At 42.1% G+C, this 26,953-nt stretch overlaps 2 protein-coding genes across 4 annotated transcripts in view; one reads left to right on the top strand and one right to left on the bottom strand.

Moving 5' to 3' along the window:
- The window catches only part of CTPS2 (CTP synthase 2), an 88,813-nt gene that overhangs the window by 27,199 nt on the left and 34,661 nt on the right, over positions 1-26,953 (bottom strand). For all 3 annotated transcript variants that reach the window (XM_016211173.2, XM_016211170.2, XM_016211171.2), the window contains exons 12-14: positions 25,807-25,869; positions 25,655-25,698; positions 2,414-2,510 (exon numbers count right to left, since the gene is read on the bottom strand). In XM_016211173.2, the coding sequence (XP_016066659.1) occupies positions 2,414-2,510; positions 25,655-25,698; positions 25,807-25,869 (204 nt within the window). The remainder of the gene's footprint in view (positions 1-2,413; positions 2,511-25,654; positions 25,699-25,806; positions 25,870-26,953) is intronic.
- On the top strand, positions 14,983-17,172 carry S100G (S100 calcium binding protein G). Its single transcript, XM_016211174.2, has 2 exons — positions 14,983-15,117; positions 16,922-17,172. Exons 1-2 carry the CDS (start codon positions 14,983-14,985, stop codon positions 17,024-17,026), a joined length of 240 nt encoding a protein of 79 aa, XP_016066660.1. The 3' UTR covers positions 17,027-17,172.

Here is a 26,953-nt window from a genome sequence, read left to right as displayed (position 1 = left end):
ATTTAGGCTTTGGTCCTATTTCAAAGTATTCTCTTTTACTAAAACAAACAAACAAACAAAACAAAATGAAAACCTCTTTACTTTCCTGTTTTTCCATTTAATCCAGAGCATTGCAACCCTGGCCCATAAATCAAATATAAATAAAGAATGAATAGCATCAAAATGCTTTTCATCAAAACAATAAGTTATTGTCACAGGCACTCTGGCCAAATGTATTTTGTTCCTACCATTCTCGCAGAAATGTGCTGACTAGGAAAAAAAGTCTACAAAATAAATGGGCTGACTAGAGAAAAACAAATCCTACAAAAGAAATGTGCCGGCTTGTGAAAAAGATAAGCTCCTACAAAAGAAATATGCCGACTAGGGAAAAACCCCCACAAAACACTAAGGTGCTCTACGGTTTTATATTTTTATGACACTCAATAGAGCCATGCACAGTGGCCCTGTGCTTATCTCTTATCTCTGACATCATCTTTTGGGGAGAGCTGTGGAAGATCTCACATAGGTGGGAGGGCAAACCTTTATGCCTGCTGGGGACCACGGGGCCATGTACTCATGCCTTTTGCAAACTATGAAGCATAATTCCAATTTAAGGCAGGCCTGGAAATAACCCAAATGTCAAACAACTGATGAATGGATAAACAGAATGTGATATGTCCACACAATGGAATATTATTTAGACATAAAAGGGAATGAAGTACTGATACATGCTAAAATGTGGATATACTTTGAAAATATTATGCTAACTAAAAGAAGCCCAACAAAATACCATATATCATATGGTTCCATTTATATGAAATGGCCAGAATTGGCAACTATAGAGATAGTTAGTAGATTAATGGTTGCTTAGGGCTGGAGGAGTGGTAGTTATAGCTAAAGGGAATGAGGTTTCTTTTTGAGGTGATAAAAATGTTCAAAAATCGACTGTGGTGATAGCTGCACAACTCTGTGAAATCAATAAAAAAACAATTGTACACTTTTAACAGATGAACTGTATGGTATGTAAATTAACTATCAATAAAGCTATTTAAATTTTTTTTCCAGGCAGGCAAAAAATATTAAGCAATAAGCTTTGGTGTTGTGTTTAAAATTCATAAAAATCATCAACACTACTTTTATGCCTCCTGTAAAGGAAAACAAATCCTAAATCAGCTTTATTTCTATCAAGACAGATAAAAAAATTAAATATATTGAGCACATGCTCTTTTTAAAAAGTTTAATGCGATGATCACTGAATCTTTTACAGCAAATGCAATTTAAAAACATTACATTTCTAACTAGTTTTGGCCACTTAAGCAATCATTTGAACAAAGTGTCAAAGTATTTGAAAACATCTGAAAGCCAGAGTGTCGCTGCTAATAGCCACAGAGAAAAATTTTTATATTCTTAAAGAAAAAGTCACTTGGAGAATAATGGTTTCTCATCCGGAGAAAGCAGGAAAAAGTGTCCACTTTGAAACTTTCCCTTTTTCAATTTCATTCTTTCTAGGAAGCTTTCTATTCCTTAGAAGCTATTTATTATTCTTAAAGGAGAAACTCATATTTCTGATCTGATTCTTCTTTGAGTTAAAAAGGCATTTTTCTCAGATATTCTTAAAACTTCACAGGAATGATGCTGGACGCCCCAGATCCTGGGGTGTCTCCTCTTAGACAGGCCTGTTAGCGCCTGACACGGCCGCTTCCATCCCACTCTTTCCGGGAGGGCGGGCTGGCGTCTGTCCCGGTCACTGCCGTAGCCCAGAATCTAGCAGGGCGCATAAGGCACACAGTAGGCACTCCAGATATATTTCTTAAATTGAATTAAATGCTTTGGGGGCTTTGGGCATTAAGTTATTCTCATAGAATATGTTAATCTATGGGCAAAATGCCACCGAAATTAGAATAATCTTATCGAGAGTGGAAGATCAGCACATATCAGATCAGTAGATCAGCAAGTGTGACATAATATTTTCCTCTCCCCGTGCTCGAGCTACCGAGGGAACAGAGACATAGACTTCTGAGACACATCTGCCCGCATTCTCAGTAAGTTCCTAAAGCGGTGGCTAAAACCAGTCAGGCATGAAACAATGAAACAGGGAGCAGGTTTCAACGTAGCGGAGAGAAGAGCGGATTCAGAAGAACTGAGTGGACTCAGGGCTCTCCCGTGCAAGGCCACGTCCAGGAGCACGGTGAGGCACAAAACAGCCCCCCAGACAGGGTGCTGTGGACATCAAATGAGGGGGGGCACCCGTGTATGTGCCACCGCCCCTTCCAGGGAGAGGAACTGCGAGGCAGGAGGACCGGCCAGGTTAGGGGGAGACGGGGGAGAGGAAGGGGGAGCACTCGGAGGCTGCTGCAAGGGAAGCAGGAGAGGTGGAAGGGGCAAGGCCAGTGACACCCGATGTCGCGTAAAGCAAACGACCTGAGAAACTTACTTAATATCGAGTTTTCCGTTTTGAAAACAGTTCTTCTTATTCCCAGCCTCATTGTTCCTCCCAAATTGCCAGGGTTGTGTTCCGGCATATCAATCACCTTAGAAAAAAAGACAAAACAAGTCTGGTTTTGTCACCTTGTAAAAATGTAATTTCCCAAACTTCAAGCTTTACCTCTAGAGGAATGATCACTGGGTAGGGATCTTCCCTAAACAATAAAATCTGATATGCTTTCCAATTTTCTCATTCAAATACAGCCATACTTTATACAGGCCTCAACGTATGTTTCCTTTCCGCGTCTGCTTCCCGTCTTTCGTTCCAATCACTTGTAAAAAATCCATAAGGTGAATCTTTGTGACCTTCCTCCCATCATTACTCAACCTGTCAGTTCTGGGCAATGTTCACACTTCAAGTTCTGGATGTCTGGGGCCTTCTACTTTGGTATTCACGTCCCTCCCATAATAACCTCCCTCTCCCCCTGCCCACTGCATTCCCTAAAGATTTTCCATAAGCAGATCTGTCAATCTCTGTGGAAACATATACCAAAAGTACGTATTTGTAGAAAACCATTAGGAGAGAAAGAAAAAAAAAAAGGAATGTCATCCGTTCTGGCACACATTATAGGTCAGCCATCTAAGCGCCACCGTGGATGTCCCCCTCTTCCACATCCCTCATATCTAATGTGTCAAATCCTATCCATTTCCCCCCCAGGCTTCCTGAATTCATTCACAGCGATGACCACCCAAACCGCAGCCCCTCGCCCAAGCCACAGCCAGAGCTTGCTGGCTGGCTGCCGCACATTCGCAGGGCCCCAGTCCCCTTGCGTGCCACAGGCAGAGGAGCTGTGGCATTTCTCCTGCCTTAAGTCCCTGACTGCATGGCATCAGGCCAGCCCAGCCCTCCAGCCTCACCTCCCATGGCTTTCCCCTCACACTCAGCTCTGGCCACCGCGGCCTTCTTTCAGTGCCTCCTTCCATGGGAGCCTGGCACATGCTGTTTCCTCTTTCCAGAACATCTTCTCCCCTTCTCCCCCCTCTTTTCCTAAATCACACCATCCTCAACCTTGAGATGTTAGCTCAGCTCTCCAAGATGAGCTTCTACAGGCAGTGACATTCCCGGGCGCCACAGTGCAGCCCGGGTCCTCCCTGGAGGCCCGCCCTGTCACCGCACGTCCCTCAGCTGGGCTCTGCAGAGTGCCTGGTGCTGGCCTGGAAATCTCTGAGAGCTGGGCATGCTGCCTTCCTTACCATTCCTAGGCCCTCGCATATATGGGGCTGCTATACGGTATGCGCTGAATAAATGCCCGAATGAACGAACAAACTCAGACTAAATCATTTCAGACTTGTATTTACAATTACTTCACAGAAATTCAGAAACGTGATTCCTATGAAAAGCCTGTTCTCATTAGTCATTGCCGTTTTCTCAGTTCTTTTCACTACGATCTCATGGTTTTGTTTTTCTTTTTTTTTCTTTTTTAAGTTGTCAGAGCAGATTATAGTTGGGTGAGTTAACTTGGTCTAATGGAATGGTTCAGGCTTCCCTCTCATAAAAACCTTTCTTTCTGGTTTATTCTCCCCCATACCCTAACTGCCACATATTGCTTTATAGGAAGCCTTAGCAACTGGAATTTCCTGAGATAAAAATTTTCCAAGAACTTGTCTGATCTTATCAATGCCCCAGAAGAATTTTCCGAGCCCTGTGTCCCAAGTATGCTCTAAAAGTCACGGAGGAGAAGGGGTGGAGAAAAAACTTGATTACACCGCTTGTTGAATGGAGTGCTCAGCTCTGAAGTGCTCTTGGCCTTGGCATCTCTTTCCTATCGTCTCTGGTTGATTAATTATGCCTAGATTAAGCATTACTGAAGTGAGGTGACAGAGGGCATTAGCTTCCAGTTTGCAAGTGCCCAGCCCCTTATGCATTTTCTAGAAAAGGGCAGATAAGACTGCCACACACTTGTAAGAAGTCCTAAGTTTATTCACAGCCTCAATTTCCACTTACGTTTGAAACAACTTGCATGATTTTGGAAGACCACAGTGATAAGCTCTCCCTCGCTTCTTCTTATAAGTGTACTGTGATTTTTCTGTCCACTTTTACTTACTGTGTTGAGTCCATCTACCCAGGAAGAGTCTCTTAATGTAGTTTGTTCACTCATTGGCATATTTAGTATTCAAGAAATGTTCTAATATGAACCATTGAGAATAGAACCGAATGACTTGGGAAGCCTGACTTACTGCTTAATTGGGATGAACTTGCCAAACACCTCAAGACCAGAAAACATTTCCTAAGTTAAAGTGGGCAAGGGGAGAGAAAGAAAATGCAGTGGACAAAGGGGCTGTCCAAGGGCACTGAATATTCCCGCAACATAGGGGAAAGTCTGGAAATTCCTGACAGAGCAATATGAGAATATTATTTAGAAACATTAAGGTAAATATCCGAAGAAACAGCTGGGAAAGTTGAGGGTGGTAGAGAGGAGGTTAGGATTACTGAATTTTTCATTAAAGGCCTTTTGGAACTGTTGGCTTTTAATGAAAATATAGATTTAAGGCCCAAATAGTGAAATGCATTATTTAGGCCTTCCACTAGGGTATTAGTTCACATTATCCCTGCTGTTTTCAGAAGCAAGAAATACAGCTTTCTCCTGAAATGATAGCACAGAAAGAAATGCTAAGGTGTAACAGCCATGGGGATCCTTCAATTAAAACATACTAGCATAGAAACCAGTGGAGAAGACAAAGAAAATGTTAGAGAAAAAAATGGGGAAGCAGATGGAAGTAGCATTCCAACTCTAATGATGCCCTGAACGTCAGTGAAAGGAGAAAAGCAGAGCGAGAACTGACAGGAGAGTTGCCACACTCTTTGGCCTGGCTTAGGAGGCCTCATCCAGGGATGCCCATCACATAGGCAGTCAAAGAACATCCAGGCCAGGCACAAGCTGGTGGAATCCAAACACTCAGGGAGTGGAAGGTTCGAGAAGATAGAGAAAACTGTGCATTTCTGGCAAGCCTGGCCAAACCAGCTGCCTTGTAGAATTAGCAGACAATCCTACAAGCTCTAAAGATGACAATATGATGGCCTCATGGGTTATAAGCAACCTGACTGAACAACAGAATTAAGGAAAACATCTTTGTTCCTCACATTCCTTCCACAAAAAGCCTCTGAGACAGGAGAATATCACAGTTTCAAAACGTATCTTTATCATTACCTGGGTGGTGAAAGAAAAGAACCTCAAATAGGCTTTAGTTTTAATCCCAGCATTTCCATAATTCCCTAGATCTTGCATGTAAGGAAAAAATGCCTCTTCCATTGCAAAAAGATCACCTCAGCCTGCCTAAATAAACACTGGCTGTCGCCTGATCCCCACTACAGCTCTGTCCTTTCTTGGAACTGAGCTATATATCATAAGAAAAAAATAAAAGAAGATCAATAAGTAACGAATATTGGCGGTGATAACGCTTTAAGAGATGTAAAAGTACCACATAAGGACAAATATGCACTAATTAACCTTTACCAAAGTTTCTGCAGCCCATAATAAAAGTGTAATGGGTTCAAGACTTCATGAGTCCTGGGCACCTTAGACAACAAAGTCTAGGGAAGTTAGATTCTCTTATCAAAGATGAAATTCCTAAGTGGCAGTGAGTTAAGGAGCATAAGCCTCTGACAGGGCCCTGGTAAGTCTGGCTTACCTCATGTCCCTTGACTTTGTAGATCTCATTTGGGGGCACTAGGGGAGCTCCCCCCCAGACCATTTCCAGTCAGACAACACACACAGTGATTCTCTCAAACTTTCCGGTATATTCCTTTACAAAGATTCACCAAACCTTTCTTACTGTCCATTAGCTTTTTCTGCTCATTTTTTAAGCCTGCTTCTAATTTTGATTCTCTGAGTCATAGTCAAGTTGAGCATAAAGTGTAAACGAATTTTATATCAATATTATGTTAAGTAATACTGTGTCGCACTGCTAGCTACAGCAGCCTCCCATGGCTGTGAATCAAATCTAATCGCTTCCAGTGGAACTCAGGTTCCACCTCACTGAGGAACCATCTAGCTATGCTCTCCCCACACATTCTTTTTATTTTTTTCAATTACAGTTTACATTCAATATTATTTTGTATTAGCTTCAGGTATAGAGCATAGTGGTTAGAAAATCATATACTTTATAAACTGTTCCCCTTGATATTTCCAGTACCCACCTGGCACTACCCACATATTCTAACCTACGGTTCCTACCCCAGTCAAACAAGGCCATTGCCGGTGGCTCCTCTGCCCTCCTCCCCACAACTCCACTACGTACATATGGCCTCTCCACTACTTTTCCTAAGATGCCTTCTCCCTGCCGTTCCACAAGGGCTCATGTATAGGGGCACCCTCTCGTTCTTATTGCCCCATAATTAATACCATTGTTATGCTCACCCTACCAAATAAATAACCTATAGGCTGTTCATTTATTTGCAGTTAGTCCTTCTGGTGGGCTGAATAATGGGCCCCCAAAGATGTCCAAGTCCGAGTCCCCAGGACCTGTGAATATGATATCTTATATGGCAAAAGGGATTTTGCATATATGATTAAATTAAGGCTCTTGAGATGGGAAGGATTACCCTGGGTTATCTGGATGTGTTCAATGTCACCACAGGGTCTTTATAGGAGGGAGGCAGGAGTCAGAGATGAGCATGTGACAATGAAGCAGAGGGGCGTGTGTGTGTGTGTGTGTGAGAGAGACAGAGAGAGAGAGAGAGAGAGAAATTGGAAAAGGCACCTTGGTGGCTTTGAAGGTGGAGGAGGGGGGCGCGAGCCAAAGAACGCAGGAAGCCTCTAGAAGCTGGCAAAGGCAAAGAAACAGGTTCTCCCCTGGAGCCTCCAGAAGGAACGCAGCCCTGTCGACCCACTTTGTATTTCTGAGCTCTAGGACTATAAGAAAATGTGCGTTGTTTTAAGCCACTAATTTTGTGGTAATTTGTTACAGCAGCGATGGGAAATGGATACAGTCCTTTATATACAACTTGAATCTCCCCCATCCTTTCAGCTATGAGCCTCCTCTCATAAACTAAAGTGGGGCCCATCTTCTTGTATGTCTCCATCAGAGTCCAGCACAGCCTCAGGCTCTGATCAAGTGCTCCATAATGAAATCTCCCTGGATTTTTATCAAAAACTAACGGAGGAGACTGAGGCACTGGTCAGTGGGCCTAAGAGCAGTGGAAGGGTCTCCAAGGTCCCGTGGATTGTCCTGAGCTGCAGGCGGGTCATGCGGCCGACAGGCGCTACCGCACTCAAACCGCCTATCGCCTGGCAGGACTGTTACTTCCCTTGCAGCCTTTCCAACCTGCGGCACTGAGGAGCAGCACGAGCAGGGAACTCCGACGGTGAATACACCGAGCAGGGCTATAAATATATACCTTTTCCCGTCTTTTAAACCTGTTTTTTTCCCACCAGTAAAACAAGGGCCTATGTTACTTCCATCAGGAAAAGAATGTTCTTAGACCTTCAGGTGTGACCATGACATTGAAGTCTAAGTCCTACCTCTGGGCCTCATAACATTGACCAGCTCTCCTCATAGAAGCCCTCCTCCTGGGAAGGGACAGTGGCATGGTGGCCGAGGGCGCAGGCCAGGCCTGGACTCGAATCCCTGATCTACCAGCCTCCAGTGATGTGACCCCGAAGACGTCCTTAAATGTCTCTGTAGAGGGATGCTGTGAGAATTGCTCAAGCTAATAGGTCAGGTGTCGGGGCAGCACACAGCCCATGGTAAAAATCAGGCCTCAGTACGCACGGGCTATGACGAAGAAGCTTCTGGAAACTCAACCCCCAGGGCAGCACAGGCAGTCCCCCAAGCCAGTGAGTCTCACAGCCGAGGCAGAGGCGGGACGTGCAAAAGCAGGTGAGCCCTGTCGTGGAGCACAGGGCAGGCAAGCAGGGGAAGGGTGCTCTTAGTTTGCGTCTCTCTTAAACCTCAGGATCAAAGACAACAACGAACCCATAGGTGGCATGTCACACCCATTGGCTTTGCAGGGCCTAGATACTGACTCTGGACCCTCTTCCAAAGGTTCTTCTCCAGGCACTGCCTGCTGTGGGCTTGGAGTTGAATAACATGGCTATGGAGGCCTGTGGTGCCCAGAGCTTTTACAGTAAGTTGCTCTTGGCTTTCCCAGGAAAAACTGAAGTCTGTCCAAAGATCAAGCAATTGAACAGAGGTGTGAAATAACCTTTGCCTTTCCATTTTTCCATTACCAATCTTGTGCCTGTCATTTTTTCCCCTTCTCTGGTTTCAAAATGCACTCTTTTGAACACGCCCTTTATTTATCGCCTGTCTCCATATATTTTTAGTTAATGTTTCATGACAATATCTATTGGTGGATTTTGTGTTTCCCAATGTAGGTTTACCCTCACATCTGACTCTAAAGGTAAAAGGAAAAAATAAGAGATGAGAAATGTGACTGGCAGAGGGGAGCAAGTGAAAATTTAAGAAGACTCATGGGTTGTTTTTCAAGTTCTGGTAACATTTACCACAAGCAGCATGGGCCTGTTTTAATTAGAGGTCTTCCCTTGAAATGAGAGATTTGTAGTCTAAAACATTGTTAACCAATACTGTTCCAGATGTTTTTCTTAGAGTTGATTTTACATGTACACATGTTATTATACAATATGTGCCATGTGTTTGATATATAACATGGTATCTGTCATAATATAGTTATTAAAATCATGTAGTTCCGTATCAGTTAAGATCATATATAATTATTTAAATAATTTCTTCAAAATAGACTCAAATATAACAACTGCCATGTTGATTTTAGCTCACAAGTGGTCATTTGAGAGAACAGATGATATAAGATGCTATTTCAACAGTTGGGGGGATTTGAATATGGGCTGTGATAATGGCATTGTGGTTGTGTAGGACAATGTCCTTGTCCTTAGAAGATCCTGAGGCATTTTAGTGGGGAAGTATCAGAATGTCTGTAACTAATTCCCAAATGGTTGAGAGTGGAAGGTGTCCATCCATAGAAAGAGAAAGCAAATGTGGAAATGTTAGTGGTTAGTAAATCTGGGCGAAAGGTAGGTTGGTGTTCATTGACTACTTTTGCAACTCTTCTATAGATTTAAATTTTTTTAAAAAGGTCTTAGAGGAAAAGGATATTTCTTGTTACAACCATTCAACAAAAGTCTACTTCCTTCCAGGTAAAACAAAGCATAAATCTAAAAAACACCAAAAATTTTCTACAATCTTGATTAAAATACATTACCAAAATCAGAATATTTTTGTGTAAAATTTTCCAACTAAAAACAAAATGCCTATTTTTACTCGAAGAAGGGCATTTATATGTAGTCAATGCTGTTGCACACCAAAGTCAAATAATCTGTAATGAAAGCAAGAATAATGTATATAAGACAACAAAGGTGCATGGAATGGTAAATACTCAGGATTGGCAGGAAATTTTTAAGGGACTCTACAAGATTTGTTCTCCAAGGTAAATAAGTTCCTAGAATTTTGGAACTAAAAAGCATCACAGAGAAATACAGTTCAATAATTCAATCCTCAGTTCATAGGTAATATAATAAAGGGTCAGAGAAAATTACGTAAGTGTCTAAGTGTACAAGTGTTTAAAAGCTGTAAGTGCTTTTAAAGTTAATCTGGAACCCCTTCTTGTGAGTTGCAATCAGTATTAAATCAATGTCTCCTGGAAATGTCCTAGTTCTTTCATATAACTCTTTGCAAAAGAAATAAATGCAGTCTCCAATTTTAAATCCTGATAGTTCCAAAAGTTTGAAGTATTTCCAATTGAAAAAAATAAGTCAAGTGTTTTCACAAGTTTCTAGAATGATTAACAAAACGTATTTGGTGAGGAAAAGGGTCATAAATAAAAAGCAGATATGGGAACAACAAATTAAAAAGTTGAAAAATGACCCTGTTACTTGGTAATCTTGCTTTGCTAAATAAAACAACAAATTATTGTGTATCTTCTCCCCCACTTCCCGAACCCAGCAGCATCAGAGCAGGTGAGCAACTAGGAGGAGCAGGCGCCACACAAAGCCCTTGGCCTAACTGCTTGCTTCTCCTGGAATCGAGCTTCCTCTTTTTGAGTTTTGAAGCTCTCCAGGCTTTATTAAAAAACTGTTTAGAGTGGGTTTTGTTTGTTAAAAGGCCTTGCTTTGTCTATCTGCTGTTGCTTGTGAGCTCTTAGTTTGACCCAGCAGCCTGATTTCTTCAGGATCAGGTTATCTTTGGAGACTAGCTGGCTTTTGTTCAATTTCCTTTGAAAGAGGGGCTATTTCTACTGAAATCAGTTAGCTTCTGGTTGAGTATTAGACCGGACTGTCTCATTTAAAAAGTGCCTTTCAGCCTACATACAGTCATGCTCTCCAGAGAGCAGATTGTTTCCTAGAACTGGCTTTTTAAGCCTTCAGTCTGATCCTTCTGTGATCGGACTGTTCTAGAGCAAGGCTGGCTGATTTCTACTGTGCAGGTTGTTTGAGCTGTTGCAGACTTCTTTGGGCCCCTTGCTCTAGAGAAATGTCTCTGAAAAATGGGATCTCAGTTATTTAATATTTTAAGACTATCCCTCATGCAGGAACTTTAACATTTTTCATGCACATATTTAACTAAATGGACAGATTTGACCAACAGTAATTCAGAAAATCAGTGGCCACTTGTGGGGAACCTCTGAGATACTCAAATTTCATTTTCTTAAAAGCAAATTGGACAATAACAGCACTAAAATTGGCAAAACTGGAAGGAATGCCTATTTTGAATGGTGTTTTGAGACATTCAAATGGTACCAAGAATCTGAAGTTGCCTCTTTGCAAAATAAAGTTTTAGAATTAACAGAGTCTACTGGATTCATCTCCAGGTCCCTATTCTATGAATACTTTGCCACAGGCTTCTTCTCCAGCATCCTCAAGCTCTTTTTCTCCAATTCCTTTGTTTCAAGCTCCACCTCTGATACCACACTGCCTTCACTACGGCTTCCTCACCCCCAGTTCGCCTCTGATGCCATCTTCCTCTGAATTCTCTCCCCTCCTTCCTCCTCAGCTTCTCAGGACCTGGCAACTTAAAGTTAAGCCCTCTAGGGATCCTAACAAACCTCAAGTTTCATATGTTCCCTGGAGTTAAAAATTTCCTACGGCAACTGAGGATCCTCACAAGTTTGCTGAGGAATGCAACACTGTTATTCAGACCTATCAGCCTGGGTTTTCTGATTTATATCAGCTAATTCATGTTAGTTGGTGAAGGCCAGGCTCAACATTGGATGAGAATTGCCCAATGGGAACACCCTGAAATGGATTTAGAAAAACAAGCCTCTAATTTGGGGGGAAGAAACTAGAGAACTCGCTAGAGAGCTCCAAGTAATTCCTAAGGTTTTCCCAAAGCCTGCCGACTATTATAATCAACTAAAGGTCATTTTTAAAGGAAAACTCTGGCCTTCAGATGTTGATTTCACTCTGGTAACCTTGAACTTCATTGTTTGTTAATGAGCTGAAGCAAGATTTTCCCTTTTGGTTAAGAGGACCAGGGATGAGAGATCATGTCCACCCTAGATTTAGTTAATTTGGCTAAATCAGCTTACTCATAGTCTAGATGGGCCACCTAGAAGTAAGAATGCCATGATTTTTAATTTTCAGCCTTGGCAAATGAAAGCCCCAATACAAAACCAAAAGGCTCCAAGTTTCTGCCATTTTTGCAAAGAGCCAGGATTTTGGAAAAGGGACTGTCGCAACTTTAAATACTTCAGGCACCCTGATCCTTGTAATTAGTCTTCTAACCAACCTTCTCAAGGCCCTCCTAATCCTCAATGATGGGGCTCCGAGGAACTACAGGGGCTTTCTCTAATGCTCCCTCTTAATTGGCGTGGATTAGCTTGGAGAAACTTTTCTTCATGTTGATAATGAATCTCTCTCTTATCATAAAACTTCTGTATGTTTTACTAAAGAATGACAGTCTTGACCCAATTTTATGGGAAGAATGGGAGGACATAGCCATTCTTTAAAGCCTCAAAGAAGAGTTTAACAAACCCACCTGCTCTCGGACATCCCAATGATCAGATCACCTTTTTCCCTTTTGTATATGAAAAGAAAGGGAATGCCCTTGGAATACTCACCCAGAAAACATGGGGAACATCACTGATCCCTAGGATACTGGTCAGCAACTGCACCCCGGATCCTCCCTTGCCTTCGAGTCATTACTACCACTGCCCTCTTGGTTGAGGCCACTGAGGACATTGTTGCAGGATCCCCTCTAACCATCTTTGTACCCCACGCAGTAGAAGCCCTCCTGAATCTTCATCACACCCAGCATCTTTCAGTTCATCGCCTTCTTTCCTATGAAATCCTTCTGTTAACTGCTCCTCACACAACTCTTTCGCATTGTAATAACCTTAATCCAGCCACTCTTCTCCCTTCGGAGACCAATGAAGCCCCTCATGACTGCTTGGCACTGACAATCACCTCCTGAGTCCTTGTCATGATTTGCAGGAGACTCCTCTGGGTAAAGCTGTTTTCCCATGATTTCCAGATGGTTCGTGTTTTAGAAATGGAAATGGAAAGTACTGTGCTGGTTATGCAATTGAAGCAACTGAGGCATTTTAACCTTTGGCTATTTCAGCTCAGCAGGCTGAATTGTATGCTTTCACTCTGGCTTGTGTTTTAGCCAAGGGCCCAACTGCCAGCATTTATACTGAAGTCCATATGCCTTTGGAGTAGCTCATGACTTTGGAATGTTATGGAAACAATGTGGCTTCCTTACTTCCGTGGAAATAAAACTAAAAATGGCCCGTATGCTCAGGAATTATTGGAAGCTATACTTTTACCTGCTGCTTTAGCTATTATTAAAATCCCACGGCAGCCCTGGCCAGTTTGGCTCAGTGGTTAGAGCGTCAGCCCTCGGACAGAAGGGACCTGGGTCTGACTCCGGCCAAGGGCACGCACCTCGGTTGCAGGCTCTGTTCCCAGCCCTGGCCCGGGCGCGTGCGGGAGGCAACCAATCGATGTGTCTCTCTCACATCGGTGTTTCTCTCTCTCGTTCTCTCACTCTCACTCCCGTCCACTCTGTCTGAAAAAGCAATGGAAAAAATATCCTCAGGTGAGGATTAAAAAAGCAAAGAAGATCCCAGGGCACTCTAAACTTGACTCTCTGGAAGCTAAAGGGAAATCGCCTTGCTGACACTTCCACAAGGAATGAAGTCCTTAAAGGAATCAGCAGCAGGCAAACTCCTGTCAAGGTCCAAAGGGATAGTTCCCCAGCTGATAACTTAGAAAAATTGGCTAGAGAAGCCCAACAGTTGGCTTTAGGAAAAAAAAAACAAAAAAACAAGATTGGAAATCTAACAATTGCTAGTTTGATAAAGGAGAAAGTTCTGGTTCAGACCAAATAACAACCCAGTCCTACCAGAGACTCTGAAGTTTCCACTCCTAACTACTGTACATGCATTAAACTATTGGTCCACTGACAAAATAATAGCATTTATGAATCAATATTGGTGGGGAAATATTAATAAGGCCGTGAAAAATGCCTACTTTACTTGTCCTACCTGTCAAAAGTACAACTCGGGGAAGCCTGCTTGCACTGCCCCTGGACATTTTAAATTGCCTAACAGACCATTTGGGGTGTGCCAAACAGATTTCATACAGCTTCCCCCATCTCATGGATATAAATATGTTTTACTCAGGGTCTATGTTTTCTCACTGGGCTGAAGCTTTCCCTCATAGACAGGTTACTGCCTCCTGGTGGCTAAAGTCCTCTTAGAGATTATCCCTACCTGAGACCTCTTGAACTGTTCCTCTGACCTAAGAACCCATTCTATGGGTCAGGTGCTTTAACAAGTCTGTGCCGGTTGGCCAGTTTTACAACACCCTTAATTATAAGGTTCATGCAGTCTTAAGGTTGCATTTCAAAAACCATTAATAATTACCTTTAAATGGCAAATGAAAGGAAAATTTCATCATCAGGGTGGTGTGTCCGTCTGCACAGACTATAAAAGTCGCATGATCTGCTCAGCTCTCCACACTCCTGTTTTATTCTCCCAGCTGCCTTGCTGTTCTGTTCAGTGACCAGGTAAGTGCGCTTTTAGTCCTACCTGGAGCTCTTTCTGCTTCCTTTCAGAATGGTGTGAAAGATAATAGTCTGGAGAGAAAGTGGGTTTGTGCTATCTAAAGATATTACCAGTAATTAAGAGGCTAGAAGCTGTTGTCAGGTTTCTTCAAGACCCGCAGCCTACAGAGTGCAGACCAGGTACGTAAAAAGTGAAGAATGTCATAATTACTAATTAAAGGTTTGGCTTCAGGGACTATCTCCTAACCGATGTACTCTAAGAACAGACATTTAACATACTGTCTAAGATGATTATTTTTAAAACATGCTCGCAGTCACTGGTACGGTTCCCCCAGTTTCCACTCCCTTCCTTCTCCTCCTTCCCCTCTTTTTCTCCCCCCACCCCGCCCCCAGTCCTTAGCCTTTTCTTTACTGTTCCCCACCTATGCCAAGGAAACAGCCCAACGGCCCTGAACTCCTGCTGGCAATCATCAGTATAAAACTCCACTTCAGCTTTTTGGTAAGCTCATCTCTTTTCCCAATTTACAGGACACCAAAATGAGTGCAAAAATGTCTCCAAAAGAACTGAAGAGCATTTTTGAAAAGTACGCAGCTAAAGAAGGTGATCCAAACCAGCTGTCGAAGGAGGAGCTGAGGCTATTGATTCAGACCGAATTCCCCAATCTGCTAAAAGTGAGTGCACAGCTACAGAGCCCCCCAAAGGGCCTCTGATGACGGGAGAGGTGGGAAGGGGAGAGGAACAGAGCCAGGAAAAGGCTGCACGGTCTTAGATACAGATCAGAGCTCCACCTGGGTCGCAGCAGCCAGGGAACAGGTGTCGCTGGAGGGAGAGCATTTAACGTGTGCTTTCCTCCCCTGGAGGCAGGACACATTTCACATGACAAGCTCCTAGAAAGCAGGGGCCAGCCTCCTCTCCCCCACAGCCTTAGCACAGAACTCTCTGGACCAGCCGTAGGAAATGGAAGGCCTGAGGGCACTTTTACCAGGCTGGGCCTGGAAGGCGCACAGATAGCCATGCGAACACGCGAAGACCTTCAGCCTGGATTCAGCACGTCCGTGCCAGGCTTTAGGAAAACTGAGGCCGGGAAAATTAATATCAGTTGGCCTTGGCCTCGCTGCATCATTCTAGGTGGGATCTCGCACCAAGACCAACACTTACTTGGCGGCCTGTTAAGAAAACCCGCTTCCCGCTGACAAATTGCTCTCTGCAGAAACCCATTTCTATTTCAAAAGCATTTAAATGCCTGTTAATTTGTGCCAAGCAATTAAATTTGTGTTACTGAGGCAACCATGCGTTCCTCAACAACCTTCGGGAGAGGATGGAGTTTCTTTAGCCATAAAGAACCATCCCAGAGTTGTCAAAATCAAAACGCACCTAGAAGCAAAAAGGAATGGGGAATGGCGGGTTCTCTGTCTGAGCTCCACTTTCTTCCCTTCACAACTAAAAGCGCTCTTCAAAAGGGAAGGAATGCAATTGGTACGTCCAACTTGGTCACTTGTTAGCTGTAACTTCAGAAGAAAGCATTTGCTTCCCAGATTTTAACCAGAAATGTCCCTTCTGCCAATATGTCATGTTAAAAGGTTTCTGGTTTAGTTGTTGAGAGGGTTTCTATTGTTGATACTAAAAAGAAAAGCAGCTGAATTCAATAGCCTTATAATCCATTATCTTCTCATTTTCTCACGGTTAAAATATGTATTTAGTAAGGTCAGGAAGCCCATTTGGTGATTCTGATGCAGGCCAAAGTGTGAGAACCACTGATCCGAAGTCACCTTGCCTAACACAGAGGTGGGCTCAGCCCAGGGTTTGGGGAAAACTAGGGTAGTTGCTAGTTAAGGGTTTGGACTCCAGAGTCAATGTTTGGACTCCAAGTCCTCTATTTACCAGCTGTGGAGTAAGTCAGCCGCTGTCTCAGCCCCTCAGTTTCCTCATCTGTAAGGTAGATCTCCCCCACCGGGTGGTTGGGGCAACTGAACAAGCTACTGAAAACCTCAGCATAGTGCCAGCCAGCAGCAAGCCATGGGCAATGCCTTCATTACATGCCAGCCCAGCCCTGGAGGTGGGCACAACCCAGCTCCCAGGAAACCTGGGGGCAGGGGTCCTCAACTATCTGTGGGCTGTGGGTCCCTTGGAAGTCCAGTGAAGCCTCAGACTCCATCCCAAAAGAATGGTTTTAGAGGCATAAAAAAAAAAAATACTTAAGAATACATAGAAAACCAAGTATATTCAAATACATGTTATCGACATTAAAATAGTAAGTGTATGTTATAGAAATGAAAAGGGTAGCTTGTTCTGTGACATGGAGCAATATTCCAGCTGAAGTTGGGTTTTCTACCTCTATCAGTAGCACGGGATCAAAAGCTCAGCTGCCTTCTGAGAATGCAGACACAGTAACCCTAATTTCAGAGAACGTGTAGCCGCACGTAACTGATTCATTTTCTCTCCTCTCCCCATCCCACCCTCTTTGTCTAACACCAGGGTCCAAACACCCTAGAGGACCTCTTTAAAGAACTGGACCAGAATGGAGATGGAGAAGTTAGTTTCGAGGAGTTCCAGGGGTTACTGAACAAGATATCCCAGTGAAAGAAAAAACAGAATGATACCATTCTGCTCACCAAGAGAAGAGCACCTGGGAAGAGCCATATTCCACATGGAGTCCCCAATGTCTCTGTTAAATTCTTCCCAATCATAATCATTTGGTAGTGATAGACAATTATTGCCAATAAAGAAATTCTTAGACATGCCTCACCGTGTCAATTACTGACCTCTGTAGTTTAATAGATTTGAAAGTAACCTTAGTCTGATGCATCTAATTTTATAGATTTAAAAAAAAAAAAAAAGATCCAGAATAGTTCCATGGTCTTGACCAAGACTACAGAGGAGGTGTCAGAGATGTGCAAAGGATTCTGCTGTGCCAAACCAACTCCCTCACTCCACTCTTCCACCAGAATAACCCTGTTCTTGCTCTTCCCTCCCAAATACTTTGTGCTCACATCATTTCCGATTTCAACTCTAGTCAATAGTGAGCAACAGACTTCAGAGAACAGACACTCGTCTTTAAAGTCATCTCCCAGCACACGCTGTGCTTTTTGAATCACTGACCCTCTCAGAGAGTGGAAGGAATGCAGGACCGACTATCGGTTCTGTTCTGTCACCAAGGGGGTGGCTGACCTTGGTTTTGGTATGTGATGTGTAAAATAAAAGGAACAGGAAGACATAGGCCCTTCCCAGCTCTGGGCATGCTGTGCTCCTGGGACACTGGGTACTGAGAAACAGCTCAGGTTCCTCCTGCTGAGTCACGGGGAGGGGGAGGGGAAGGGGGAGAGTGGGAGGGGTATTTAACCAAAAAGAGAAAACTGACTTCTAACTCTTCCACCTAGAAACAAAGGAGATTTTTATACACAGGGAGGGAATGTTTAAATACAATCTGGATCATTCTAATTCAAAACATATGCATTCTCATGGCATCAAAAGCCTTATCTGTAATATTTTAAACAAAAATAAAATTAAAAAAAAAAAAAAAAAGCCTTAAACATTTCTAATGACTAATTATATTCCACTTTACAGATACCCCACAATAGTCTTAACTATTTCCCCACTGTGGGGCATTTAGATTATTGCCATTTCTTATTTTTCTAAATAATACCATAATGAGTACCTGTCCTGTTCATATCTCTGTCAACATATTGGATTTCCTTAGAAGAATTTCTGGGAAGTAAACGTCTGAGTCAGAGGATATGAATATTTTTATGGTTTGTGAAATAGGCCACCTAACTGATTTTCCAAAAGGTTGTATTCTTATTTCTACAACCAAGGAGGAGAACGACAGCTTCACTCCCCAGACGGCATTAGTCGGTCTCATTTTAACAACTTTATTTGTCACAATAGTGCACATTTTTTATTCGTTTCTGGTTTTAATAGGAACCTCCTACTATTTCCCCATTGACTTTACTATTGGATATTGCTTTGTAGAAGATAGTCTTTCCTCTCATTTAAGAAGTACCCTTTTCTTGCTAGTTTGTTATGAGATTGTTAGCACCAGAGTTTAGATACTGCAGACTGCCTATTGAGCATCTGTGGTGATATGAGGGTTCTTCTTCTTGTTTAATCAATATGATACATTAATCAATTTAATTCCTGAGACACACTATCCCGTCATGACGGATTAGTCTTTAATGCTTTTAAATTAGACCACTCTTAATATTTTATTTAAAATTTTCACATCTTTATTAATAATCAACATTAGTCTACAGATTTGGGTTTTACTTTTTGTTTCACTTGCTTTGTTGAGTTCTAATATCTAAGTCATGCTAGGTTCCCATTTTAGCCTATGTTTTAATCTCAATCAGCCACTCGCAGAGTAAATATACATGATCTCTTTCAACTCCAACATAAACAAAGCACCTACTACAGGCAAAGCATTATACAAGGCCTCTCAGATCCTAAGTCAGTAAGTCTAGGATCAGGCCAGGGAAAGGCTTAATCGAAGAAGTTGTATTTCAACTGGGATTTGTAGGAAGAGCCTTGAGGGGAACCTGCAGGGAGGGGAAAGCCTGGGCAATCAAAAGGAGAGAAAACAATCCAAATAAACACATCGTGTTCAAGTGCAAAGCAGTTCAGGGGACATACACGGTCTATTTTGGCTGTAAAGCCGGCTATGACGAATAAAGAGGGCACACTGGCTGCCGAACATGAAAGTCTTTGGTCACCATGCTAAACGAAGGTCTACCTGTGCTGTGCAATACCCTGGCCAATATATCAGGTGGCTATTGACATTTAGATTAACTAAAATTAAATAAAATTTAAAATTCAGTTCCTTGGCCACACTAGCTACATTTCAAGTAGTCCATGGCCCCAAGTGGAATCCCCATACTGGATGGCACAGATACAGAACATCCGACATGGCAGAACTAGAACATGGCAGAAGTTCTAGTACTGGTAGCATTACTGAGGGCCCATATTTTAGTTATATGTTTCACCAGTCAGGGTTGTGTGTCTGCAACTAAACTGCAAGCAGTGTTGCGGCAACAGCTCATTTATAATACAGTATGTTTAGGGCTGCACTTAAGTGGAGGAGCTGCAAACGCAGTGACTTTTTTCTTTTTAATAATCTCTTTCCGCTAGCATCCAGTTATTTTTACTGCAAAAAAAATCTTTTAAAACGTTGAAATGCCTATTTCTAAGGCATCTCCCATTGAGCTCAAAGTATAAAAGCTTTAAAATACATTAGCTTTGAAGTACTCATTTAGTCATTCATTTACTGTTAGAATTATGGACTACCCTGTTATTCAATAATGGGGCTTACTCCTAGCCCTGTTGTCTCTTTTCACAAAGTAGGCTCGGGCAAGGGGGAGGGTCTGGTGGAAAAGATGCCCCAGCCATTAGACAGTGGCTATCATGCCTGGAAGAATTTTTCTTCCTCCAGATAAAGAGCAGTTACTATGGCCAACAGCCTGGTATCAACTCTGAACCTATCATTCCCACAGAGACAGACTTAAATGACAATTAGGCTCACAAGCTGATCCATAAAAGGGCTGTTTTACCCATAGTATAGCTGTCTTCTTGACAGCTGCTTTTATGGGGAAAGTTCCTTAGCCCAAACTAAGTTCCAAATGACTTCTATAAGGTTGTTTTGCTAGTTGGGAGATGTTTACTACAGTGTTCTAAATGCAAAGCAGTCTTCAAAGTAATAAAAGTTGCCTGAAAAGTTACTCTAAGTGGCTGTCTGGGGTTTCGGGGTTATTTTTTACACTTCTTAATTTGCTTTCCATGTGAAGCTGTTGAAATATAGCATGGAAAAAGAAAATATTTCAAACAGGGCTTTGACTAAAGGTAGGAAAATGTTATGCATTAATTATGCTTAATGAATAACACAAATTACCCTTCACCTGAGTTGACTTTTAATTATTTGTGATTATTTCACAAATCCACTGTGTCAGATGTAAAATTAATTTTGACTTTGAAAATCCCTGGATCAAAAAGGTATAAAAGAAGTCATACGTATGATACATAACTAAAGGCAAAATAACATCAAATACCACAATCTCAAATTTCCATAGGCTTCTACTTAAAATGCTTCAAATCTCTCACTTTTCCTTACCATCCAAGTGTGTCTGTGTATGTTGATGTGTCTCAAGGTGGAACATGGGTTCTGTTCTCAGGATGTTATATCTTAGGTAAATTCAGATTTTTAAAGTTAATGTTTTCAATAAACAGAAATGAAATGCTAAAAATTAAGCATATCCACACACCTAAACATTGGATTGAGATCCTTTTCCTATATATGTCTCAAAAGCCAAAGATATTCTAAATATAAAGTTCACAATGCTGGGAACCATCCTCTACTACTTGAACTGGAGAGGTCTAAAGCCAAATTCAAGGTCAAGGGTGTCAGCAGCAGCCATGTGATTGATATAGTCAGAATGCAAGTCAGCTACAGCTGTGTTCCTGGTAAGCATCATCTAGAAGGCAAGTAAAGCTACTTTGAAGCAGGCCAAAAAATCAAATTTGCTATAGTACCCTACATTTCTGCAAAGTCCCAGAACCTTCTATTTCACCTTGTGGATGAAGCAGAGAAATGGCACAATAAAATAAATTTTACTCACTCTCTCCTGGTACTCTCAGACTCAAAAGAGTTTACCTTCATTCTGAGAGAAAAATCTACTTCTCCTTTTATGTATATAAGAGGCACCTCCTCTTAGATATCTGTCCTGGATGCCAGTGTCTCTAATAATTTCATAAGCAACCATAAGACTAATCATGCATGCCAAAAGTAGGTCATGATGGCCTTTGAAGGGGATCAGAATTTAACATCCCCAAATATGTCTGTGTGACATAGAGATTAGTTTGAGCTGATTATTTTTAAGAAACAGCAGACACTGGAGAAGCTCTGAAAATTGAATAAAAGTAAAAGTTATCCTTTTGTAAGAGACATTTATAAGGGAATCTCCATTTGTAAGACTGTCTCTCTCTCTGTACCAGGAAGAAGAGGTGATTCTAAATCTCTAGAAACTCTCACCTCACTTTACTGTGCTTTACCTGGTCACCTCCCATAACTGGATCCTCCCACCCCCAACATCTTCTGTCTTTAGCTGGAGATGGTATTTAAGATGGTAGCTTGGGCCATTTCAGGGAGTTACTCAGTTTTCCTGGGTCTCCCATGTACACAGGAGGTATCCATGTTATTAAACTTCTGTTTGTTTTTCTCCCATTAACCTGCCTTTGATTACAGGGGGTCTCAGCCAAGAATCAAGAATGGTAGAAGGAAAATGATTTTTCCTCCCCCATACCCATGAAACAGAGTTTAGCAGCAAATACACCTAAAGGAGGCTCCTGGTTTCCAAATTATTTACTTTTTTAGCTAGAAGGGCCAGAATGGCCATTACCCACTGTAAGTCATTGTTACTTGCTCAAGTTTAAGTGATTCCCTAGGCTACCTGGTGTTTGCTGCCTGGTGATTCTATTACCTTGGTCTTTTTCTTTAATAAGACTTCTCACCATCATCCCAAATGCTGGCTCTTCAGGCTATTTTTCTCCAGAAAACTGATTGCAGGCCATAAAGATGTTCAGTAGCAATTAGGTTTTATTGTTCTCATCTCAGTTATGAGTATAGAAGCTTTCAAAATGTAAAACACACATATCCTCTGACTTAGCAATTCATCCCATAGATCCATAGAAGTGTGCATGTGTGGGTACAAGGACGTATGAATATGGATACTAATTTGCAGCATGATTTAAAGTAGCAAAATAACTGACACAACCTAAATATTCATCAGTATGAGACGGGCTGAACAAAGAATGATGCGGACAGCAGGGCAAGCATGTAGAAGATCCCTGTGTGCTGGTGTGATCAGTCCAAAAGCCCGAGGAAACAGTATCTCAAGCATGCCAGCATATGTATTTGTTAAAAAGGAAACATATCCATGTATGTGTGTGGGTATGTGGGTGAACGCACGCACATACACAACCAGTAAAGGACGGTCATCAAAGAATGCTGCCAAAGCTATGAAACAGTGGCACCTACTGGTAAAATCATTTCCTATCCCAAACTATGACCTTAAAAAAGAAAACCCATGACTTGCCTATACAGCCATTTCAGCCATTAGGCAGGAAATATGTTTACATTAAAGCCTCATAAGGAACTCTTGAAAGCTATGGTTCATTGTGGTCTGAACTGCAAGCTATAAAAGGAGTAAAGAGTATTTCTATATCCTTTCATGGAGTGGTCTCCAGCATATAGTGTTAAGTGAAAAAACAAGGCAGAAAAAAAATGTGCAGGGTATGCTACCACTTATCGAAGAAGGGGAGGGGAATTACAAGTAGATATACAGGTTTACTTATATTTTTAAAATGAAAAGCTAACCCCCCCAAAAATAAGAATTAATGGCTGCCATAAGCGAAGGGAGGGAATAGGCTGGAGGGAAGAGAAATATAAGTGGACTTCTCTAAATCAATGGTTCTCAGTGGGGGCTATTCTGCCTGTGACCCCAGGATGTTTGGTGTGAATTTTTTTTAGTGTCACAGCTGAGGGGGTTGAGATTTGTACTATTAACATTTAGTAGGTAGCAGCCAAGGAGGCTCCTGAACATACTACAGTGCACAGGACAATCCCCACCGCAAACAATTACCCAGTCCAAAACGTCAGAAGTGCAAATTTTATATCTAATAAGAAACTTGTATCTAGAATATGTAATGAACAGTTATAGTTTAATAATAAAAGGACAAATAACCTTATTTGAAAATGGACGATGGGTCTGAATACTTCTCCAAAGATGATACACAAGTGGTCAGCGAGCACATGAAAAGATGCTCAATATCCTAAGCCATCAAGAAAAAGCAAATCAGCCTGGCCAGGTGAGGCTCAGCAGTTAGCATCGACCTAGGATCCAGGAGATCGGGGTTCGATTCCCGGTCAGGGCACATGCCCGGGTTATGGGCCCCATCCCCAGTCAGGGGCATGCAGGAGGCAGCCGATCGATGACTCTCTCATCACTGATGTTTCAACTCTCTCCCTCTCCTGCTCCCTTCCTCTCTCTGAAATGAATAAAGATATAGATAAAAAAAGAAAAAAATCAAATCAAAGACACAATGAGATACAACTTTATGTCCACTGGGATGGCTATAATCAAAAAGACAGACAATAACAAGTGTTAAGGATACACAGAAATTGAAGCCCTCATAACTGCTGGTGGGAACGTAAACATTGCAACCACTTTTGAAAACAGTCTGGTAATTCCTCAAAAGGTTAAACATACAGTCACATATAATCCATAATTCCACTCCTAGGTGTATATATCCACGTGAAATGAAAACATGTTCACACAACAACTTGTACGCAATGTTCATAGCAGCATTATTCACAACAGTAAAAAATGGAAACAATCCAAATGTCCATCAATGGAGGATTTTATTAATAAAATGTGGTATGTCCATATCATGGAATATTATTCAGCAATAAAAAGAAACGATGTACTGATAAATGCTATAACATAGATGGAGGCATCGTTATGCTAAGTGAAAAAAGTCATTCACAAAAGGCCACATATTCTATGATTCTATTTATATGAAATGCCCACAATAGGCAAACCCATAGAGACAGAAAACATATTAATGGTTGTGTAGGGCTGGAGTGGGGTGGGAGTAGGAGGCTTGGGAGTGTCAGCTATGGGGTGTGGAATTTCTTTCAGGGTAATGAAAATGGTTCAAAATCTATTGTGATGATGGTTGCACAAATCTGTGAATATGCTAAAAGCCACTGAATTACACACTTCAAATGGCTAAATTTTATAAAATGTGAATTATATTTCAAAACTGTTTTTAAAAATCCATTACAATGGTGAGGTGTGCACTCTGATAGAGGTGGACACAAGGTACCGTAGGGGTTCAGAATGAGTCACCCAGATATGCCTCTGTGGTATGCAGATTGTTTTGATCTAAAGGCAACTGAGATCCTGCGGGCTCAAGAGAAACTTCTGCCCTCGCCACCTTAACTACTTGGAAGAATCTGAATTAGTGGCCTTGCCCATAAGAGATTATTGGAGACAATCTTTTTTTTTTTTTTTTTTTACCTATCTATAAGACAGAGCAAACTACTAATTACTGAACATCTGATCTTCACTTCGTCCTGAGAATAACCAACCTCTCCTCTGAAGCCATAAGGTGCTTTACTTCATCCTTAGCTCAGGATGCCACATAGATCTCATTTTCCTTTTTGTCTCTGAACCTCTCATGCATGTCGGTATTCTTACTGTCTCATGTACGTGGGGTTCCCATACATACATATGTAATTAAATTTCATTATTTTCTCTTGTTACTCTGTCTCATGTTGACTTAATTGTTAGACCAGCCGAAAAAATTTAAAGGGTAGAGGAAAACTTCTTCCTCCTCCACAGCACAGAAGGCAGAGCTGGGAAAGAAAGGTCAGCAAAGGCTTCCCAGGATGAATAGGAAGTTGTCAGTCATCGGATATGGTTTATTTTTTTTAAATGAAATTCTTCACTGGTTTCATTGAGATTCTAGGGGGAGGGAAGGCTGCAGGAGGGGAACATCTCGGGCGTAGGGAATCTCAAGATACATCTAAAAAAACTTGTTCAGTCTGTCCAAACATAAACCCCAAGTGTGGGAGAGACAGGGATGTCATGGGTTGAATTAGCAAAGCGGCAGGTGACAGAACACAACAGCCTTCACTCCCAGCCAAGAACGTTGAACTGAATATTTTATGGGAAAAGGAATTAGTGGAAAATGAGGAGCAGTGGAAGAACAGCTGTCACTTTTGTTTTAGAAAGACAGATGACCGCCAGTGTGGAAACTAGACAGACGGGGATGAGTCTAGGGACAGGCCAGCCCATTTATTTATATTAGCTGTTATAAATTGTTGTCACAGTCAATTTAATCCTTTCCTAAACATTAAGCTTGAACTGCTGCAGAGAGAAATCAGTCCAGGACTGTGTCTTTCTTCAAGACATAGCTGACAAAGATGGACTATTGAAAACAAAGCAGCTGGGTGTAAAAAAAAATAATAAAATCATATATAATTTTAAATACCCTGATAGTATAATAAAAAATAACAGTAATAATAACAATATCACGTATAATTTTAAATGTCCTGATAGTGTAATGAAAAAATAATAATAATAGCCCCTTATGAGTTTAGGCAAGAGCCAGAAACAAAATGACAATGACCCAACCCAGAAAGATAAACAAGCCACTTACCACAGGAACACGGGCAGTTGGCTCAAATTCTGTAGAATCGGCATCTGAAGATTAAGAAGTGAATTTTAATAATTCACCAATATTGCTGAAAAATATTTTAAGTAAAAAGAATTTTTAAAAATAAAAGGTTAGTAGATAAATCTCAGACTTACCTTTCAAGTTAAGGCAATTCCTTGCAAACTCTATCACTGCTAGCTGCATCCCAAGGCAAACTCCTATTTTAAAAAGCACATATATAAAGCAAATGAGCGTTTTTTTGTATTTCTTCCTATTTTCTGTTCATTCGTTTGCTGTCTGTCTCCTCCATCTGAGTGCAGGCTCTCAGAGAGCAAGACTCTGCCTGTTGGGTTCACTGCTGTGCCCTGTGCACTCAGAACATCTGTGGCAGAGGCAGGGAAGGGGGTTAGACGACTTGAACTTGAGGAGGAGAGAATTCAAGGTCAGAAAAGGGCAACAAAGGATCGGGCAAGTTCCAAAAGGCAAACCTCCCTCCCTCCAAATTTGTCTCTAAATCGAAGCACATGTGTGGGCTACAGGGCTGTCCCAGAGCATCTGAGAGCTTCAGCGAATATCTACCACCACCCAGTGAAGAGGGGGACTCCACGCTCCCCCTTCTCCGTTGCACAGCCTTAATTATGGGCCCGCCTGGGGCAGCCTCAGGCTGGCCAGCGGGCTGCCATCTGAGGGACACCAACAGGGGCAGGGGAACCCAGAACAGCCCTGTGATCTCACTGTAGGAAAATGGCACCTCCACTGTGGGCTTGAGCACGGGGGAGAGAAAGGCAGGGAGATGCAAATGGAACTGGACAGAGACTTCAATAAGGAGGAACCAGGCCCATTGTCACAGGGACGCGCCCTTCACCCATTTCCACATTCGCTCAGGCCCACCAATTTCCCTCCACTAACCAAATGCCAGAGAGCACTCCAGATGCCCTTAGAGACATACCCAGGGTACACAGGAGATTCCGAGAGCAATCATATGCCAAGCAGGCCAGAACAAAAGCCGGTGAGCATGAGAGAGCTGAGAGAAAGTTCCATATGGCTAGGACACGGAGAGGCGCTGTGCTAAAGAGAAAGCTAACGCGCTGAGGACTGTTCTATACAGTGATAATTAACTGAAGAACACTAACCACCTTCAGACAGAAACCAAACAAGATTACTTCAAAAGAAAACAACGGCCCAGAAGAGCTTAGAAGGGTAAAACAAAACAAAACAAGGTATCAAGGCAACTAACTACCCCTGGCTTCCCGTTTGAAAATGGGTCCCAGTGGAGAGCTTCTAGGAGCTAATCAAAGAACA

The sequence above is a fragment of the Miniopterus natalensis genome, chromosome X, assembly GCF_054644295.1.
Source record: "Miniopterus natalensis isolate mMinNat1 chromosome X, mMinNat1.hap1, whole genome shotgun sequence".
Taxonomy (NCBI): domain Eukaryota; kingdom Metazoa; phylum Chordata; class Mammalia; order Chiroptera; family Miniopteridae; genus Miniopterus; species Miniopterus natalensis.
This window is presented reverse-complemented; position numbering and strand designations above follow the sequence as displayed.